The sequence below is a fragment of the Xenopus laevis genome, chromosome 5L (genome assembly GCF_017654675.1).
Source record: "Xenopus laevis strain J_2021 chromosome 5L, Xenopus_laevis_v10.1, whole genome shotgun sequence".
NCBI lineage: Eukaryota > Metazoa > Chordata > Amphibia > Anura > Pipidae > Xenopus > Xenopus laevis.
In genome coordinates this window covers 28987025-29008858 of record NC_054379.1, presented here as the reverse complement: position 1 = coordinate 29008858, position 21834 = coordinate 28987025, and the positions used below count along the sequence as shown (strand labels likewise).

The 21834-nt window shown below is 38.4% G+C and overlaps 1 protein-coding gene across 4 annotated transcripts in view; it reads left to right on the top strand.

Annotated features, from left to right (window-relative positions):
* Positions 1-21834, top strand: part of aplf.L (aprataxin and PNKP like factor L homeolog) — a 136756-nt gene that overhangs the window by 1508 nt on the left and 113414 nt on the right. For 3 of the 4 annotated variants that reach the window (XM_041562632.1, XM_018262804.2, XM_041562631.1), the window contains exon 2: positions 9342-9413. The exons of the other annotated variant lie outside the window; for it this stretch is intronic. In XM_041562632.1, the coding sequence (XP_041418566.1) occupies positions 9370-9413 (44 nt within the window). In that variant the 5' untranslated portion in view covers positions 9342-9369. The remainder of the gene's footprint in view (positions 1-9341; positions 9414-21834) is intronic. 4 annotated transcript variants of the gene reach the window in all.

The window sequence follows — 21834 nt, the reverse complement described above, 5'->3', positions numbered from 1 at the left end:
TTTCAGCTTGCCAATAGCAGCAATGATCCAGGACTTCAAACTTGTCACAGGGGGTCACCATCTTGGAAAATGTCTGTGACACTCACATGCTCAGTGGGCTCTGAGCAGCTGTTGAGAAGCTAAGCTTAGGGGTCGTCGCAAATTATCAAGCAGAATTTCTACCTACTTCTTTAGTTAGGGTTTAGTTCTCCTTTAAAAATTACATTGATTAAGGCTAGGGCCACACTATTCTTCAGACCTTATATCAACTGCCCCTCTGCTCTTCTTCTTCTGGGCTGCCTGCCCCTTCCTATAGTTGCCACTTGGCCAGTGTTTTACCGGCCGGGCCAGTAAAAATGTTGCTTGATGCCAATGTTATTTATAGGGAAAAAAACATAAAAATATAGGAAGGCCGGTTGCCAGACCCAGACTGGCAATCTGTGGATTCTGGCAAATGCCAGATGGACTGCTGTAAGATGCCATAGACAGTCACTATTTAGTAGGCTGTTTTGACCTCTGTGTATTTGAAATGCCAGGGCCTGTTTGAATCCCAGTCCAGGCCTTGTTTTTGCATCAAAAGGTCTCCTTGCAGTTCCATAGAGTTGCGCTCAGAGCCGCTGCTTGTGTCCTGTTCGAAAGTGCATAATTTAAAGGAGAATTCAACCCATAATAAAAAACCCTACCCTGGTAGATCACCTCCCTTCACCCTCCCCAGCCTACCTGCCACCCCCCGGGCCAAATCCTCTAATTCTTTACTTACCCCTCCATGCAGATTCTGGCCACGGGAGTTCACGGGCGCCATCTTCTTTCTTCTGTCTTTCTCTGAATTTTTGGGCATGTGCACTTGGAGTAAATTTCCGGTCCTGAACCACTGCGCATGCGCCGAAAGTCACAAAAAATTTTGGAATTTTTCGTGACTTACAGCGCATGCACAGTTGTTCGGGCCCGCAAATTTACTCCAACTGCTCATGCGCCGAAAATGTCGTTAATACACGAAGATTACCGGAGAAAGAAGAAGATGGCTGCCGTGAACTCCGAGGCCAGAATCTGCACATAGCGGTGTGTAAGTAATTAGGGGCATTGGCCAAGGGGGCAAGTAGGCTGGCTTGGGAGGAGGGAGGGGGGTTTACCCAGGGTAGGGGGGGAGGGTTTTTTTAAGCTACCGGTTGAATTCTCCTTTAATGCAGGGGAATCCTTAAAGGAGAATTCAACCTGTTCGGGAAAAAACCCTGTACCCCCCACCCCAGGTAGACACCCCTCCCCCCAGGCTAACTACCCCCCCCGGGAAATGCCCCATACTTCATACCCTCTGCGCAGATTCTTCCAGCGGAGTTCCACGCATCCATCTTCCGCGATCTTTGTAAGCTGACCGGATCGGCAATTTCTGTGTAATTTCGCGCATGCGCAGTTGTCGCAAACTGCTCCAACTGCGCATGCGCAGAAATACTGATCTCCCAGTCAGCTTACAGAGATCTCCGCTGGAAGAATCTGCGCCGAGGGGTAAGTATGAAGTATATTTCTACGGGGGGGGGGTAGTTAGCCTGGGGGGAGGAGGGAGGAGGGTCTACCTGGGGTGGGGGGTACGGGGTTTTTTTCTGAACAAGTTGAATTCTCCTTTAAGCTGCTGCAACCTCGGAAGGTGTCTGTAGCTTTAAGAGTCCCAGTGCTGGCCACTTCAATAGCCTCAAAAATGAACATAGCCCAAACCTTCTCAGTGCAATCGTGTCCAACTGTGTCACCCAACCTTTACCCCTGTCCCACACCCACTTACACAGATGTTTTTCCCCTGTCCTGGTACACCTACCCTGCCCCTGGTGTAAGCTTCATGTAAGTTGGAAGTAACATCCTGAGTGCTTTGCAAGTATTCTACCGGGACTCAACCCACTGCAGGACTTTATTTTGCAGCCATTTCTCTCCAAATGTAACGCCATAAACTGGTTCATTAGTAGCGCATGTTTGTAGCTTACTAGATGTAGGTTCTATTATTTCCATGGGGAAAAGTACAAAAATATATAAGCAAAGTTTCACAAGCATACAAATACTGTAGTTGTGTCATTTCAGGGAGAGTAACCTAGTTTGCCCGCCTAGAAAAAGAAAGCTACTAGTGATGTTTTGGGCCACCCGCACATCTCTAAAACCTACCTATAGCCATTCAGTCTGGCATTATCTTTTGCATTCAGGTACTTTGTAGTTCACTCTGTAATTTTATTGGATCATTGTCACAGTTTCAGTCATACTACCCACTTATAATCATCGTAATACCGACACCATACATATATACACATATATGGCATGGGACCTGTTATCCAGCATGCTTGGGACCTGGGGATTTCCGGATAAGGGATCTTTCTGTATTTTTGGATCTTCATACCTTAAGTCTACTAGAAAATCATGTAAACATTAAATAAACCCAATAGGCTGGTTTTGCTTCCAATAAGGATTAATCATATCTTAGTTGGGACCAAGTACAAGATACTGTTTTATTATTACAGAGAAAAAGTAAATACTTTTTGATTATTTGGGTCAAATGGACTCTATGGGAGACAGCCTTTTCATAATTCTGAGTTTTCTGGATAACAGGTTGCCAGATAACGGATCCCATACCTGGACTGATCATATACACTTGTCAGTTACTGCACAATATTTCTTTTTACATCCTGTAGTTACTTTAAGGAGTCTGCAGGTGGCGCAGTTGTAAAACCAGAGAATGTTTTTAAACAGTTTGTAATAAAAAAAAATACAGTTTGCTTATTCCATTGCTGCATACTTAACACGGACTTAACATTTCATTTACTTATATATAATAGTTGCCATTTTTTTGCCAGTTCAACGCACTCCAGTTAAACTGCAAGAGGATTAGGCACTTCAGCTGGGAAGTGTATAGTTATCAATATTCATGGTTAAATAAAAACCTGACTTTATAAAGTATGTTAATACATTAAGTATATAATAATATTCATGAAAGAAAACTGTCATTCTTCACTCATTCACAGGGTAGTTTCTCATGTGCCAGAACTGCAGCTGCAACTAAATAGTTATCCACTTCTTAGGATGACATTCCTCTTCCAGATCCCTCAACACTGGACATCTTTCTGTTTAAAGGGATTCTGTTGTGTTTTTATAATGTAGTTTTTATTTCTAAATTACACTGCTTACACTGCAAATAATTCACTCTACCATATAAAATTTAATTCCTGAACCAGCAAGTGTATATTTTTAGTTGTAATATTAGTGTGTAGGCAGCCATCTTGGGTCATTTTGCCTCGTCATGTGATTTTAGAAAGAGCCAGGACTTTAGGATGGAAATGCTTCCTTGCAGACTGTTGTTTCTCCTACTCAATGTAACTGAATGTGTCTCAGTGGGACCTGGATTTTACTATTGAGTGCTGTTCGTAGATCTACCAGGCAGCTGTTCTCTTGTGTTAGGGAGCTGTTATCTGGTTACCTTCCCATTGTTCTGTTGTTTGGCTGCTGGGGGTGGGGGTGATATCACTCCAACTTGCAGTACAGCAGGAAAGAGTGACTGAAGTTTATCAGAGCACAAGACTGGGGGCAGCTGGGAAACTGACAATATGTCTAGCCCCATGTCAGATTTTAAAATTAATTTTAAAAAAATCTGTTTCAGAAACTAAATTCAGTGCAGAATTCTGCTGGGGCTGCAATATTAACTGATACATTTTGAAAAAAGAATTTTTTCCCATGACAGTATCCTCTTCGTACCCTTTGGTGGTTTTGTATTTGTGTGTATCGTACCCATTATATATTAAATGCTGAATTTCCTTTGATTTGATGCATATAGTCAGACCAAAGTTGTAGCCTGCTGCGAATGTGGGCTGACATTTTTAAGTGCTTTAGATGTAGAGGTATGGAATCTGTTATCCGGAAACCCATCATCCGGAAAGCTCAGAATTACAGGAAGACCATCTCCCATAGGCTCCCTTTTAATCAATTCCAAATGTATTTTTTTTCTGTAATAATAAAACAGTGCACTGCACTTGATTCTAACCAATATATAATAAATCCTTATTGGAGGCAACACAAATCATATTTAGTTTTAATTTTTAAACGATTTTACAGTAGACTAGGTTTGGAGATCCAAATTATGGAAAGATCCCTTTTCCAGAAAACCCTAGGCTCCGATCATTCTGGATAACGGGTCCCATAGCTGTAATGGGTTTGATAGAGATGTTACTTGTTGCTTTTGAGTTTCACCTAGCTGTACTTATGGTGAATGCATTGTGGCCTGTCTAGTAGAACAGAAGACCATTTACAGGCATTTATACACTATCTGTGCTGGACCAACTTCAGGACCAACTTCACAATTAGGCAAGTGAAAGACTGAATGGAATGTGGCCATTATACAAATAAGTCACTGTTACCTGGGTTCCCATTCGTAAACTGGCCATAGACGTGCAGATTATTAGGCTATATATGACAAACAAACGTCCAATGCAATCTGCCGACCTGCAACTAAACATTCAGATTATTATATAGTAGTAAAGAGAACAAATCACATGATGCTCGGGCCATTAATTGACAGGCAGCAAAGTTATGTCCGACAAATTGTAGTGATCTCCCATTGATATCGTCAGGCAATACATGCAGAGATATTATCAGCAGCCAATATAATTCTTGTAACCCGTCTGATCGATTGAACGACCGGTCTTAATGGTGCGAAAAATGTCGGGATGATCCACACACACAGTCTGAAAATCGTCGGAACCTTCGTTTCATACAATGGTATCTATGCGTCTATGGCCAGCTTTAGTACGGCGATTTAGCCACATTCTGTGACAATTAGAGCTCCTTTGTACCAGTGTGATTTATCAAGGCTACAAACAGACTAGAACTCAAAACATCAATACAGGTGTGGGACCTGTTATCCAGAATTCTCGGGACCAAGGGTTTTCCAGATAATGATCTCGTTATCGGGAACCTTACTCAGTGATGGATACATTTACAACGCACAGGGGATCCCTGAGGATTCCGGTGTTCACCAACGCCCTTTAGGAGCCCCGGGCTTTGTGCTGCGGAAAACACAAGGAGAAAGTGCGTAACAGCAACAAGTCCGTAAACAAGGTACTGGCAAGGATTTAGAGGAGACGTAGTCGAGAATCAGGCAAAAGGTTCAAGGCAGGCGGCAGGAATCGGAGTCGGAAGTCAGACAGGAGTCAAAGCCAGGGATACAAATCAACAATCAACAAAACGCTTCGGCAGGAACAGTAAACTGGAACCAGCTTGGGCACAGACAAAAGGGAGGACAGGCCCTTTAAAGAAGATTTGGTGGCAATCTTCGAATTCTGAGCCTCTTCGTGATGTGGCAATGCTAGGCGTCATAACGCTGGCATCACCGAGGCCGAGAACCCGCAATCTGCGAGAGATGCGCCGGGAGGTAAGAGAAGCCGGTAATCTCCCGGCACGTCTTACAGGATCTTTCTGTAATTTGGATCTTCATATCTTAAAGGGATTGTTTGCCTTCAACCACTTTTTTTTCAGTTCAGTTAGTTTCAGATAGTTCACCAAAAATAGTCTTTTCACAATTATCTATTTTCTATTGTGTTTTTCTGATATTGAGGTGTAAAGTTTCATTTTTCACCTTCTAAAGCAGCTCTGGAAGGGGGCGCCGACTTTTTAACTGATCTTACGTTTAGTGGATACATTTGTTATCTTTGTCCCTGCTGAGCAGGATCCCTGAGGCAGCAGTTAGAATTGATACAATAGTTGCTAATGTTTCACAGATGCTGCTGAGAAACGTATCAACCAAATGTAGCAAATTGTAACATTATAGAATCTGATCTGATCACTGAGCTGCCAGACTGAAACACTAGGGACATTAAAGGGGACCCGTCACCCAAAAAAATCATTCAAAATCTTATTTTATCACATTAGTCAAGCAAAATTAACTTTAATTACACTCTATAAATTATTTGATTCTTATTTCCTTCAGTCTGGACATTCATAATTATAACAAGCAGGCAGGAGCCATTTTGTGGACACTGTTATTAAGACAAGCCTCGCATCATCTCAGAATCTTGTTTGTGCATCAGAATGTGGAACACGATGTCCATCCCCATGCACTGGCTACACAATTAAACAGTGAAGAGAACGGGGGAATGCGGGGAGAGCAGACATATAGAAAGTGCTAATTGGAAAGTGAAAGCAATTTTCTGCCCCGCCTCTATTCTAAGGAATAGAGGAGGGGCAGACAATATTTGATTGACAGCTGAGGTTTTTAAATGCTCTTACAAAAGCTATGAATGCTTTAATAAAAAATAGAAATTGGAATTCATGTTTAATTTGAAAAGGACTTTTATTATACAGATTTTTGTGTCTGGGTGACAGGTTCACTTTAAACCTTAAACTTCAATTTTGGAAGAACGGTAAAAAAATAAAAGATGGGAAGCAACTGAAAAAAGTCATTGTTTATGGTGAACAATCTGAAAACAACTGAACTGAAAAAAGTGTTTGGAAGGCGAACAACTAGAAAATCATGTAAACATTAAATAAACCCAATAGGCTGGTTTTGCTTCCAGTAAGAATTAATTATATCTTAGTTGGGATCAAGTACAAGCTACTGTTTTATTATTACAGAGAAATAATCATTTTTAAAAAAAATGTGATTATTTTATTATAATGGATTCTATAGGAGATGGCCATTGGTAATTCAGAGGTTCTGGTTTCCGGATAACGGATCCCCTACCTGTACAAAAATACACATATAGCTTAGTTACTACAAGGGTTAACTTCTACTCTGATGTATTTACACTTAGGCTGCTTCCCCCCCCCCACTTTCTAATGCATTTACAGGCCGTGGGTTTGTGGCTCAGAGAACATCCAGTCTAACCAGCTGAAAGCCCACGAAGATTATTTCCAAGGCTGTTGGAAGTGGAGAATTAAATCTTACAATCCTCGCCCATAAGAGATAGCAGGCAGCTTATTTTCTCATTTTAGCTACATAGGAATATCTTTCACTGTCTCTGTTGGAGAAAAGTAATGCTGCTAGCCATCTGCGCGTCAAAAAAAGTGTTAAAAACAGGGAAATAATTGGGGTTTTTATATACAATAACGGCCCAAATGACTTTTAGAAAGCTGCCTTGTCACCAAAATCTCATATATATGGGTTGATGAACAATGAATGGGTTTGAGGATGATCACATAGTCCTGCCAAGTGATGTGAGAAGCGGAAGCAATCCAGATATCTGTTTAACTATAACTCCTCGCCTGGAAGGACTCTTGGAGATTGCTCGGACATCAGAAAGATTTTGATTCACTAATTATATCACAAGGCTGGATTCTCTGCCAGGGAGGCATCAGGAATTCTTTCATTCATTTTACTGAAAAGTCAATTTTGTTTTGCGACTCTACAGTTACTTCTGATCTCTTTCTAAATTACAGTAGGGGGTTAATTATCCATTATTTAATAGCTGCTGGAGCAGCCTATTATTTTATAATACACAAGAGCCTAGAATATCCTGTAAATGATATCCTAATAAACAGTGCTTACTGATGTCATCGGAGCTTAGTGATGTCATTTCTATCACATGACACGCTGGAGGTCATTTATCAACACTGGGCAAATTTGCCCATTGCCAATGGCAACCAATCAGATTGTTGCATTCATTGTTTTACTTGCAGCTGGCTTTAAAGAGCTAATCACTGATTGGTTGCTATGGGTAACTGCCCATGGGAACATGTTCCCAGTCTTGATAAATGAGCCCCAACTGAAACTTGTGTATTATAATAAATAAAGTACCCCCAGTTGCAAAATATGAGGATATTAGAAGTCACCTCGGAGTTCCATGACCTGTATAAAAGCACTCAACCTTGTATTTTTATATGGTCATGGAACTCCTTAGTAGCTTATAATATCCTTATATTTTACAAGAGGGGGTACTTTATTCACTATATATATATATATATATATATATATATATATATATATATATATATATAATGGTCTGTTTTAAAATTGAAACCCTTTTTATGTGAGTTCTTTATTGTGATAGGACATGGAAACCCTATATATGAATATAAATATCCTACCAGCCTTTGCAAAACACTAAAAAATGTTTTCCTGACAATCTCCATTACACGTAAGGGACCTCTTATCCTTAACGCGTGGGACCTGGGGTTTTCTTGATAAGGGTTTTTTCTGAAATGAAGCGGCAGATATATCAAAGGTCAAGGGGAATTTTCGAATTAAAAAAAAAATGAAAATTTCAAACTAATTTTGTGTACCTCGGGAATAGTCCAAATTGAAAAATTCGAATATTGAAATTGATCATGTACTGTCTCTTTAAAAGTTCGACTTCGACCATTCACCATCTAAAACCTGCCGAATTGCTGTTTTAGCCTACGGGGGACCTCCTTGAGTCAATTTTTTTTGGAAAAACTTTGATTCGAATTTGATCGAATGTGCTGTTACTTTGATTCGTACGATTCAAATTCGACTGAATATGGACATATTCGATCGGAAATGGACCTATTCGGCCAAAAAAAACTTTGACTTAATTTCGGTTGGTCTTTTTAAATTCGAATTTTGAAGTTTTTCAAATCTGAAATTCGACCCTTGATAAATATGCCCCTAAATCTGCTAAAAAATAATTTAAACATTATTGAAACCAGTGGGATTTTTTTTTTTTGCCTTCAATTAATTACACCTTAGCTGAGATCAAGTGCACGGTACTGTTTTATTATTACAGAGGAAAAAAAAGGAAATCATTTTTTAAACCTGAATTATTTGACTATGGGAGATGGCCTTTCTGTAATTTAGAGCTTTATGGATAATGGGTTTCCGAATCATGGATCCCATACCTGTACTTCGGCTCCATGAGTCAAATCAAAGCAACAACCAAAACAGATGGAGGGTGTCCTCTGCATTCACTGTAGACTTGTGCTTGATCAGGTTTTTTAACCAGTGCATGTCCCTAATTATCAGAAAAATAGTGCATGACGGCAATACACTGCAGAAGATGATGGCACTATCTAAATAATAATAATGGAATAACATTCAGTAGGGGCAAGCGTGCCCTACTAGCTTTGCAAAGTTTTTGTGACTTTCCTTTTTTTAAAATGACTTTTTCGTCTGTTTTTCCTTAATCTAATATTCCTGTTTTATATGTAGAGCCATACAAGGCCATATTACTGAAGCAAAGGGGAAATAAATATCTGCACAAAAACAAAAAAAGTGTTATCCAAAAATAATCTCTGGAAAGACTCTCTGGCACACATTTTGCACAGCCTTTAGTCTTCATAAAATTTAGTATCTGCTTCCCGGGTTAAATTAGATGAGACAGCTTTGAACTGAAAAAAATGGAGATCCAGACTAATAGTTCATTCTTTTCCTCCCTCTGTCTCTTCAGATTTCAGACAAAAGAGTATCCAGAAGTCATGCTTTGCTGGAGGTGGTGGATCGGAAACTGCGAATTAAGCCGGTAATTGCATTGGTTTAGTAATTACTAATTTAAAGGAGAAGGAAAGATACAGAGGCATTTTATTTCCAACAGATTAGCTGCAATAGTGCAAGCTAGAATGCTATATTTCTTTTGTAGAATGTTTTACCATACCTGATTTAAAAGCTCTAGAAACTCCCTGTTTGTTTAGGATAGCAGCTGCAGTATTAGCACTTCCTGCCTGAGTCTCTCCCTGCTCACTTAAAGCTCTGGTCTCAGATTACAGCAGAGAAGAGGGGTGAGAGAAGCAAACTGAGCATGCTCACGCCCGGGGCAAGGAGGTTTAAGCTGAAGGCAGGAAGTCTGATACAGAAACCCATGTCTTCACAATAGAAGGAAAGAAATGCTGTGTTTCTTTGACAGAGGACTCAGAGCAGCATTACTTTGAGGGTTTACTGGTGTATTTATATAGACCTTTCTGATAAGGCTTACTTAGTTTCAACCTTTCCTTCTCCTTTAAGGCATTTCAATTCTTTTTTGGTTATTTATCAAAGGTTGAATGTTAGTGTTTTTTATGCTTCGATTGAACTCACAACTCGAATGGTTTCTTATTTAAAAAGAAGCTCAAATGGGAAAAACTCAGTTCTGCGAGTTCGAGTTGCGAAACTCGAAAACTCGGATTGTTTGAGTGGAAACAAAGAGAGCTGCGAAGCAGGAAGTAGTGTTCTGGCTATTATGTTAGACATCCAGTCACTCCAGCCTTTTATTTTATATATAACATTTTTCCTTAACTAACTATATTAGAAACACTTTTGTATTTTGCAAAGCCTATCTATTTGCCCAGTTTTTATTTTTATACTGAATTAATTCCTTTAAAACAAGTATTGGTGAATTTGCATGGCAGCTAACATAGCTAACACTAACATTTCAATCTCCCTGGCCAGAAGGTTTCTTATAAACTTTTAGTATGCTATCGAATAGCCAATTCTTTAATTAAGCAACTTTTCAATTGGTCTTCATTATGTATTTTTTATAGTTTTTGAATTATTTGCCTTCTTCCTCCGACTTGTATCGGTTTTCAAATTCGGGTCACTGACCCCATCTAAAACAAATGCTCTGTAAGGTTACAAATGTATTGTTATTGCTACATTTTATTTTATCTCTCCTTTTCATATTCCAGTCTCTTATTCAAATCAGTGCGTGGTTGCTAGGGTAATTGGGACCCTAGGGACCAGACTGCTGAAATTGCAAACTGGAGAGCTGCTTAATTAAACGCCAAAAAACTTAAAAAAAAAACACAAATAATAAAAAATGGAAACCAATTGCAAATTGTCTCTGAATATCTCTCTCTACACCAGGGATCCCCAACCTTTTGAACCCGTGAGCAACATTCAGAAGTTAAAGGAGTTGGGGAGCAACACTAGCATATAAAATGTTCTTGGGGTGCCAAATAAGTGGTGTGATTGGCCATTTAGTAGGATTGTCACCCTACATTGAGGTTCTGTTTGGCAGTACATCTGGTTTTTATACAACTAAAACTTGCCTCCAAGCTAGGAACTCAAAAATGAGTACCTGCTTTGAGGCCACTGGGAGCAACATCCAAGGGGTTGGAGAGCAACATGTTGCTCACGAGCTACTGGTTGGGGACCACTGCTCTACACCATACTGAAAGTAAACTCAAAGGTGATCAACCCCATGACTTACATGGTCAATGAGGCTGCCGACTGATACACACACTAAGCAATGGAGATAAGCCCAAACTCTCAGCTGCCTCTGTGGCTCTATGTTTAGGGAAAAGCAGCCAGTAGTTGGCTTCAGCCTCTTCACATGCTCACATCATCTTTCAGGGACAGATTTATCAAGGGTCGAATCAGTGTCGGACTGGGATACCAGGGGCCCACCAGAAAACATTTGTGGGACCACTTTTTAAAATATTACTCTTCCTCTCCTCACTCAACCTCTTTATTCTCCTAGTCTCTTTTCTCTACATACTATACTCTAGTCTTCCATTATTGTTCCCATAAAGAAATAGAGAATGACCATGAAATTGGCCAAATTGTTAGAAGCAAGAGGGCCCAATGACACCTGAGCCCACCGGGAGTTTTCCTGGTTTCCCGGTAGGCCAGTCCGACACTGGGGATGCACCGAATCCAGGATTCGGTTCGGGACTCGGCCTTTTTCAGCAGGATTCGGATTCGGCCGAATCCTTCTGCTCGGCCAAACCGAATCCTAATCCTAATTTGTATATGCAAATTAGAGGTGGCTAGAGAAATTGCGTGATTTTTTTGTCACAAAACAAGGAAGTAAAAAATGTTTTCCCCTTCCCACCCCTAATTTGCATATGCAATGGATTCATATTCGGTTCGGTATTTGGCCGAATCTTTCGCGAAGGATTCAGGGGTTCAGCCGAATCCAAAATAGTGGATTCGATGCATCCCTAGTTGAATTGAAAATGTCTTTTTTTTTTTTTTTGAAAATTCGTTGTTTTTTTGGGTAAAAACTGTCAAATTCGACTAGGGGGTTATTCAAATTAGATTCAAGTTTTTTTTTAAAAAAAAAATGAATTAGATTTTCAAGATTTATCATACCCTGGTCCTTTAAGAACTCAAATTTGACTATTTGCCGCCAAAAATCTGCTGAATTGCTGTTAAAGTCAATGGGAGAAGTCCAGGGATCAATTTGGAGTTGTTTGCAGCCTTCCTGACATTCAAGTCTTTTTCGGATAAAAAAAAATTCCAATCGAGTTTTTAACTAATTCGATCCGAATTTGATTCGAGTTTTCAGGTTGATCCTATTCACCCATGTTTAAAATATTAGATTTTTGCAATAAATCTCGATTGGTCAAGTTCATGGGAGTTTTTAAAAAACTCACATAAATTTGAAATTTGACCCTTGATAAATGTGCCTCCCGTGTTAGAATGCCTTTTAGAGTCTTTGTTATAACAGCTGTTTTTAGTGCAAAAATACTGCAGAGTTTCTCATGAATTCTGTAGCATTTTATTTTATAGTAGTTTGTTTGTATCCATTGCACCAGCAACAAGCAAAGTCGACAGCAAAGGAACAACAGCACGGGGGAATATATACCCTAGCAAACATTGTAATATTTCTGCAGTACTTCTTTATTTATAATACTTGTACATTTGTCTGTAATTTGCTAGGACACCCAATAACCCAAAGGATTAACCAAAGATTGGATTCATTGTGAATATGTGAATTTCCCCATAGTCATTTGAGATGTATTTATGCAGAACTAAAGCTCTACTCAGCTAAAGCAGTAGTCAATTCATATCCAGAATAATAGTGTAATAAATGACAAAGATACCAGATACTGTATGTAAAGCCTGATTCCCCTGCTCATATTTCCAGCTAATTTACATCAGTTGCTTAAACTGTGGGGGGAATATGAACATATATGTTTGCATATACAGACGTGTAACAGTCAGGTATGATAAAATTAACTCATGGAGACACATTTATCAAAGGTCGAATTTTGAATTCATGTGAGTTTTTAAAAACTCCCCTAAACTCTCATAAATTTTAAATTTGACCAATCGAATTTAAAAAAACAAAAATCACATTTTCAAACTCTGATCGATTAAATTGACCCGAAACCTAGAATCGAATTAGATTCTAATTTAAAAACCTCAATTCGAATTTTTTCTCCAAAAAAACCTCAAATTTCAGGAAGGCTGCCAACAAGTCCATACGTCTCCTATTGACGTAAACAGCAATTCGGCATGTTTTAGGTTGGCGAATTGTCGAATTTGAGTTCTTAAAGGGCCATAGTATGATAAATCTTGAAATTCGAATTTTTTTAAAAAACTCGAATTGAATTGGAATAACTCGCTAGTCGAATTTGACAGTTTTGACCATAAAAAAATTTGAATTTGGAATAAAAACTTTCAATTCGATCCTTGATAAATCTGCCCCGTACAATTTGTATCCGTGGTACAGACCTTATTGCATATTTTACCTATAACACTTCCTTGAAGGAAACTGTTGTCAGAAAATGGGGGGAAAGGGGAGCAGGGAATAGAGGATCTAAGGGTTATTGTGTTTCTGGCTACTTCACTTTAATCAAACTTGGTCCTTCAGAGAGTGCTACAATTGCGTAGCTCATCTACATTCACCTACGTCATTTCTGTCTCCTTCAGGTGCCTGAAATGTATCTAAATGATTTCTTCCAGGATACCTTGGCTTTTACTGCTTGATTTTCTGATTCTGGATTATGTAGTCACTTAAAGGGCAACTACAGCAAAATTGTTTCTCCCACCAGAGGAGCTAAAATACAGTCCACACTCCAGTTGGGGGAACAATGCTATTTTGGCTAGAAAATGCCTTTACCTAGTGCTATGTCACATAATTTTAAATGTAACGTAATTTTTTTATTAAACAAGTAACCCTTTAAAATGCAATGCTATAAAAGCTTCCAAATTGAACGTAGTAGCTTTGTCTATCATGATAGATTTGTTTCACTGAAGAGGTTTATCACAGACATTTAACCAGTTTTGGTTTTAGACATTTGTTTTCCAGGACAAATGAAAAATATTGCGTATGTACACGGAGATTAATTTGCAAAACATCAAATTCCATAGGTAGATAAAATTATCTACAGTGAAAACATTTTGTGCACTTTTAAAGTTGTCTAATTCCAGGCAGTGTTTTTCTCTGGCTACTAAAGCAAACAAAGTACTGTCTTGCATAACTCAAGGCTTTAACTCAAGGGACGAAAACATTATTTTGCCTCTTTATAGGTCCCTGGTAAGACCTCACCTGGAGTATGCAGTGCAGATTTGGGCTCCGGTCTATAAGAGGGATATAAATGAGCTGGAGAGAGTGCAGAGACTTAGTGCAACTAAACTGGTTAGTGGGATGGAAGACTTAAATCATTAGGGTAGACTGTCAAGGTTGGGGGAAAAAAAGGCGCTTGCGAGGGGACATGATTACACTTTATAAGTACATTAGAGGACATTATAGAGAAATAGCAGGGGATCTTTTTTCCCATAAAAAAAAATTAACACACCAGAGGCCACCCCTTCAGACTAGAAGAACGGAACTTTAATTTGAAGCAACGTAGGTGGTTCATCACAGTGAGGACAGTGAGGTTGTGGAATGCACTGCCGGGTGATGTTGTGATGGCTGGTTCTGGTAATGCCTTTAAAGGAACAGTAATACCATAAAATGTATGTGTTTTAAAGTAATTAAAATATAATGCACTATATAAACAAGCTGATGTGTAGCCATGGGGGCAGCCATTCAAAGCAGAAAAAGGAGAAAAGGCACAGGATATACATTAGATAACAGTTAAGCTCTGTAGTATACAATGGGATTCTACACAGCTTACCTGTTATCTGCTGTGTGTCCGGTACTTGAATGTCTGCCCCCATGGCTACACAGCAGCTTGTTTATATACAGTGGTGTGAAAAACTATTTGCCCCTTTCCTGATTTCTTATTCTTTTGCATGTTTGTCACACTTAAATGTTTCTGCTCATCAAAAACCGTTAAATATTAGTCAAAGATAACATAATTGAACACAAAATGCTGTTTTTAAATGAAGGTTTACGTTATTAAGGGAGAAAAAAAACTCCAAATCTACATGGGCCTGTGTGAAAAAGTGATTGCCCCCCTTGTTAAAAAATGACTTAACTGTGGTTTATCACACCTGAGTTCAATTTCAAAGGTTATAAAGCCATTTCTAAAGCTTTGGGACTCCAGCGAACCACAGTGAGAGCCATTATCCACAAATGGCAAAAACATGGAACAGTGGTGAACCTTCCCAGGAGTGGCCGGCCGACCAAAATTACCCCAAGAGCGCAGAGACAACTCATCCGAGAGGCCACAAAAGACCCCAGGACAACATCTAAAGAACTGCAGGCCTCACTTGCCTCAATTAAGGTCAGTGTTCACGACTCCACCATAAGAAAGAGACTGGGCAAAAACAGCCTGCATGGCAGATTTCCAAGGCGCAAACCACTTTTAAGCAAAAAGAACATTAAGGCTCGTCTCAATTTTGCTAAAAAACATCTCAATGATTGCCAAGACTTTTTGGAAAATACCTTGTGGACCGACGAGACAAAAGTTGAACTTTTTGGAAGGTGCGCGTCCCGTTACATCTGGTGTAAAAGTAACACAGCATTTCAGAAAAAGAACATCATACCAACAGTAAAATATGGTGGTGGTAGTGTGATGGTCTGGGGTTGTTTTGCTGCTTCAGGACCTGGAAGACTTGCTGTGATAGATGGAACCATGAATTCTACTGTCTACCAAAAAATCCTGAAGGAGAATGTCCGGCCATCTGTTCGTCAACTCAAGTTGAAGCGATCTTGGGTGCTGCAGCAGGACAATGACCCAAAACACACCAGCAAATCCACCTCTGAATGGCTGAAGAAAAACAAAATGAAGACTTTGGAGTGGCCTAGTCAAAGTCCTGACCTGAATCCTATTGAGATGTTGTGGCATGACCTTAAAAAGGCGGTTCATGCTAGAAAACCCTCAAATAAAGCTGAATTACAACAATTCTGCAAAGATGAGTGGGCCAAAATTCCTCCAGAGTGCTGTAAAAGACTCGTTGCAAGTTATCGCAAACGCTTGATTGCAGTTATTGCTACTAAGGGTGGCCCAACCAGTTATTAGGTTCAGGGGGCAATTACTTTTTCACACAGGTTTGGATTTCTTTTCTCCCTAAATAATAAAAACCCTCATTTAAAAACTGCATTTTGTGTTTACTTGTGTTATCTTTGACTAATAGTTAAATGTGTTTGATGATCAGAAACATTTTGTGTGACAAACATGCAAAAGAATAAGAAATCAGGAAGGGGGCAAATAGTTTTTCACACCACTGTAAACTATAATAGTCTCTCTGTCAACACACCAGTTTTACCAAGGCAGGGCAACATTACGTTATATGGTCATTCCTTTAAGACCTATTCATTTTTAGATGTTACTTTTTCTTGAAGAGGGTTTTGGATGATTTCTCAGACAAGCAAAATATCGCAGTATATTGTGATACTAAAACCTACAATTAGTACTATAGATATTGGTATATATAGTTTATGTGAGTGTATGGATGGGTTGATGTGGTTGATGTGTTTCGGTATGTGCGCTGGGTTTCATTTAGAGTTGTTGAATTTGATGGACTTCGGTTTTTCTTTTAACTGAAATTAAAACGGGAACTCAAACACAACAAAAACACAACTTAAGTTTTTTGAAGAGTAAACATAATTTCAAGCAACTTTGCAATATACATCAATTAAAAAATATGCAGACGTTAATGCTCTTTAATGGTGTCTGACAGTTCCCTAAGCCTAGCCCCTTGCTCTTCTGCTGATCTTTCTGACTACTTTGCTGAGCTGGCTGACTACTGTTACTTTGTATCAACAGCCATCTGTCCTCAGCCTGCATCCTCCAACCCCACAATTCCCTCCACACGTGATTTCAATAAGGAACAGAACATCATATTGCAATGCATTGTGGGTTATGTAGTTCCTGCATGCTGTCTGTAAGCTGTGGAGAAGTTGTTACAATTTGTAACATCAGTGTTTAGTCCCTCCTTCCCTGCCAGGATTTCAAATGATGCAAAAAGAGAAGAACTGTTAAACAGCTGGATTTCAGCATAGAAAATGGCATTTATTCATACTTTTTGAAGAAACAGGTAACTGTGATGTTTATATTAGGGGTTTCTGTGTTACGTGAGCCTCTTTATCAAATTTTGGTTTGGAAGCCGGAGTTCCCCTTTATCTATGTAACTTTTAGGGGCCGATTCACTAACTTCGAGTGAAGGATTCGAATGAAAAAAATTCGAATTTCGAAGTATTTTTTGGGTACTTCGACCATCGAATTGGTTAAATTCGTTCGAATTCGAACGAAATCGAACGATTCGAAGTAAAAATCGTTCGACTATTCGACCATTCGATAGTCGAAGTACTTTCCCTTTAAAAAAAACTTCGACCCCCTACTTCGGCAGATAAAACCTACCGAAGTCAATGTTAGCCTATGGGGAAGGTCCCCATAGGCTTGCTAACCTTTTTTTGATCAAAGGATTTTCCTTCGATCGTTGGATTAAAATCGTTCGAATCGTTCGATTCGAAGGATTTATTCGTTCGATCGAACGAAAAATCCTTTGATCGATCGATCGCAGGATTAGCGCTAAATCCTTCGACTTCGATATTCGAAGTCGAAGGATTTCAATTCGAGGGTCGAATTTCGAAGTATTTTTAACTTCGAAATTCGACCCTTAGTGAATCTGCCCCTTAATATACTTTATATGGACCGATTATATTGGTCTTCATTTTTTCATTATAACCATTTCTATTTGAATATTTTGACTCTTAAGCTGAAAAGGCTGTTGGGATTTTCGACCCAAGCAACAAATTAACCAGGCCGTCTGTAAGGGGTTTATTTCTGTTGTTATTTTTATTTAAACTTAATAACGGGTTGTGTGGCCTTAAGCGGTAATAATTGCAGCCAAATGTTTCCTGTGATTGGTGTGAATTTCTGTTGAGAAATTTCCTATTACAGAATTTTAGCCCACAATTCTTTCATTTAGGCACATTGGTATATTTTTGTGCAAGAACTACTCATTTCAAATTCTGAGACCTCTATGGGGTTCATGAAGGACTTTGACTTGGCCAATCAAAAACTTAAAATTCTTCCCAGCAATTCTTTTCCCAGTGTATTGCTGCACAACCCAGTTACACTTCAGCTTCAGCTTACAGGACATTCTCCTTAAGATTTTAAGGAAATATCTGTTATCCAAAAAAACCCTATGTCCGAGCATTCTGGATAACTGGTCCCATACCTGTACATATTTTTCAGGAAACAACATTTCTCAGTTTCAACATTTGGGGGGTTATTTATCAAAGGTCGAATTCTAGAGCTTTGTGAGCTTTTCTTGACCTCGAATGAACTCAACAACTGAAATGGTTTCTAATTACATTTTTAATTTTTAAAATAGATTTTTTACCAAAAAATACCCTTTTTCGTGGGTATTTGGATCTCCATAGTTAAAACCAAAAGGATTGTTTTGCATCCAGTAAGGATACTTATAACTTAGTTGGGAAAAAGTACAAGGTACTGCTTTATTATTACAGAGAAAAAAATTTAAAAATTTTAATTATTTGATTAAAATGAAGTCTATGGGAGATGACATTGGATAACAAGTTTCTGAATAACTGATCCCATAATTAAACAAAATAACAATAACATAATACAAAATAACAATAACATTGTAGCCTCACAGAGCAACAGGTTATTTTTTGGCTGCCAGGGTCAATGACCCATATTCAAAAGCTGAAAAGCGGCAGGTTTAAAAACTATTAAAAAAAACAAACAAATTTAGACTAGTTATAAAGTTGCTATGCATAGGGCATTCTATAACATACTAAGGGGCAGCTTTATTAAGGGTCTAAATGAAAATCGAATTTTTGAATTTTTTTTATGGTCAAAACTGTCAAATTAGACTAGGAAATTATCCAAACTTGATTCGCGTTTTTAAATCAAATTCGACTACTCGCCACCTAAAACCTGCCGAATTACTGTTTATGTCAATGGGAGAGGTCCAGGGATCAATTTGGTGACGTTTGTAGCCTTCCTGACATTCAGGTTTTTTTCGGAGAAAAATGTATAATTCGTATCAAATTCTATTCGAGTTTCCGGATCGGTAAAATTAGTTTTGAGTTTTAAATATTCAATTTTTTTTAAAAATAAATTTCTCCCAATTGAATTTCGAATTTAAAAGAGTTTAAAAAAAGTCACATGAATTTGAAATTCGACCCTTGATAAATGTGCCTCCGTAAGTTACCTTTAAGGCGATAACCCCTTTAAAGCTCCCCAAACTAACCTGTGTTTCAAAACCAAGGACAGGAATACCGCGCCTCTGAAAAACAATTCCACTTTCTCCTGACTCTGCCTTCCTATTAGACAATAAAATCACTTACCGAAACTACTACTGCAGTGGTTCCCTCCTCTCTGTTATTTGTGCTCCAACTGTCTCTGTGTATAATAAAATCACCTGGGACTTCCCAGTCACACAGCAAAACCTTTTCCCCTTTGGGTTGGTCTTGAAGAACAGTAGCGAGGGCAAAGTCCTGCATTTATATTGCGCGCCTCTCATTTAAATTACTGTAAATTCTCCGCATTGTGCAAATATGTGTACAAGGTCGTAACTCTTAATGCCCAACACCTACCATTCAGACCCACCCAAGAAAATCTGAATTTTTATTGTGCTGCATTGCTTTAATTGAATGATGATATTATGTCTATGCAGGTTCTTAGGTCACAGGGCTGTGGGAGTACATTCCTTTCCTTTGTACAGGTATGGGATCTATTATTCAGAATGCTCAGGACCTGGGGTTTTCCAGATAATGGATCTTTCTGTAATCTGGATCTTTATTAGAAAATGTAAACATTAAATAAACCCAATAGGCTGGTTTTGCTTCTAATAAGGATTAATTATATCTTAGTTTGGATCAAGTACAAGGTACAGTTTTATTATTACAGCAAAAAAAAATATTGTTTTAAAAAATTTGGATTAAATAAAGTCTATGGGAGACGGCCTTTCCGTTATGCGGCAATTTCTGGATAACGGCTTTTCGGATAACGGATCCCATACCTGTACTTGTTTCCCAACAAAGATATACAGTGGAACCTCAATTTTACATCCCACCTATATATTATGCATAATAAATTTTCCTGGATTTTACACCATTTTTTTCTGGTCCCCTGAAAAACGTAAAATGGTGGTTCTGCTGTAATTAATATAGGATTCTTTGGCCTCCAATAAGGATTAATTATATTTTAGTTTGGATCAGAGAAAGAGGAAATAATATAAAAAAATTATTCATTGAATTTAAATGAATTATCTGGATAAAATAGAGTCCATGGAAGATGGCCCTCCTGTAATTCAGAAATTTCTGGATAATGAGTTTCTGAATAACGAATTGCATACCTGTACTGTGAAACTCTAGTGGTGGTAACTAATGATGGCCGAATTTCTCCCATTTCCCGCGAAATTTGTGAAACGGCGAAAAATTTGTGAAAAGTGAATTTTGACGCCGGCAACAATTCTGACCCCCATTAGAGTCTATGGGCGATTTTAATTGTCTCCGGCGTCAATTTTTTTTTGACTCGGGCGAATTTTCGCTGCAATTTCACGAATATATTCGCAGGCAGTGAAACGCAGAAATTCACCTGGCAGGTGCTGTATTACATTGAGTTTGTTAGCCAGTTATTTAGTTATGGTTGTCCACTAGGATACTTGGTACAGATGTTTGGACACATGAAATAGTTGTGCACCTTATATGCATTGGTATTTTACAGGTATGGGACCTGCTATCCAGAATGCTTGGGACCTGAGGTTTTCTGGATAAGGGATCTTTCCATAATTTGGATCTCCATAAATAACAATAACTTAAAATAATTATTAATTATAACCAATAGGATTGTTTTTCCTCCAGTAAGGATTACTTCTATCTTAGCTGGGATCTGTTTTATTATTATTACAGATAAAAAATAAATCATTTTTAAAAATGTGAATAATTTGATTTAAATCAAGTCTATGGGAGATGGCCTTCCTGTAATTCTGAACTTTCCGGATAATGGGCTTCCAGATAAAGGGTCCCTGTACCTGTATAACTGCGATTCATACAGTGACTTTTAAAACCAAACTGATCAGAATGATAGCGGGGCTTTTACAAATGAAGAAACACTCTCCTAATTTTAAATGAGAAAGAGGAGGAACCACTATTCCCTATGTACTGTGCTGTTCCTCTATAAATAGTGCATAAAAGCAGTAAACAGCCAGAGGCAGTATTCAGTAAGTAAACAACTCTACTCTGTACACGGCTTTTCTTTTTAAACATCTTTCTTGTGTTTAAGTACAGATGTATTGCAGTACTAAATGCAGAGGGGCAAGATTATATGCACCGTTTATTTGTAAATCAAATGCCAATTTGCACATATTTGCATCTTAACGATATGCTGTGTACAAATCAAAGGTGGGAGAGGTGTTTACTGCACTGCTCAACCAGAGCTGAGTCTCATTTTTTATTTTCAGTTCACCACCTCTGTTATATATATTTTTTTTCAAATAAAAATTCTGGAAAGTTCAAGGTTTAATGCAGTTTACTAAAGCAGACCTTGAGTTTTTCTCTTTTTTTTTTTTCATGCTTAGGTGCCATTAATCTTTGTAAGAGCCATGAATATCCTGTAAATTATATCCTTATAAACGGTGCTTAGTGATGTAATTTCTGTCACACGACTCACTGAAACTTGTGTATTATAATAAATAAAGAATCGCCTGTTGCAATATATGAGGATATCACCTTTGAGTTCCATACCTGTATAAAAGCACTCTGCCTTTCGCTTCGTGTTTTTATATGGTCATGGAACTCCTCGGTAACTTATAATATCCTTATATTTTACAAGAGGGGGTACTTTATTCACTATGTAATACTCATGTAAGAG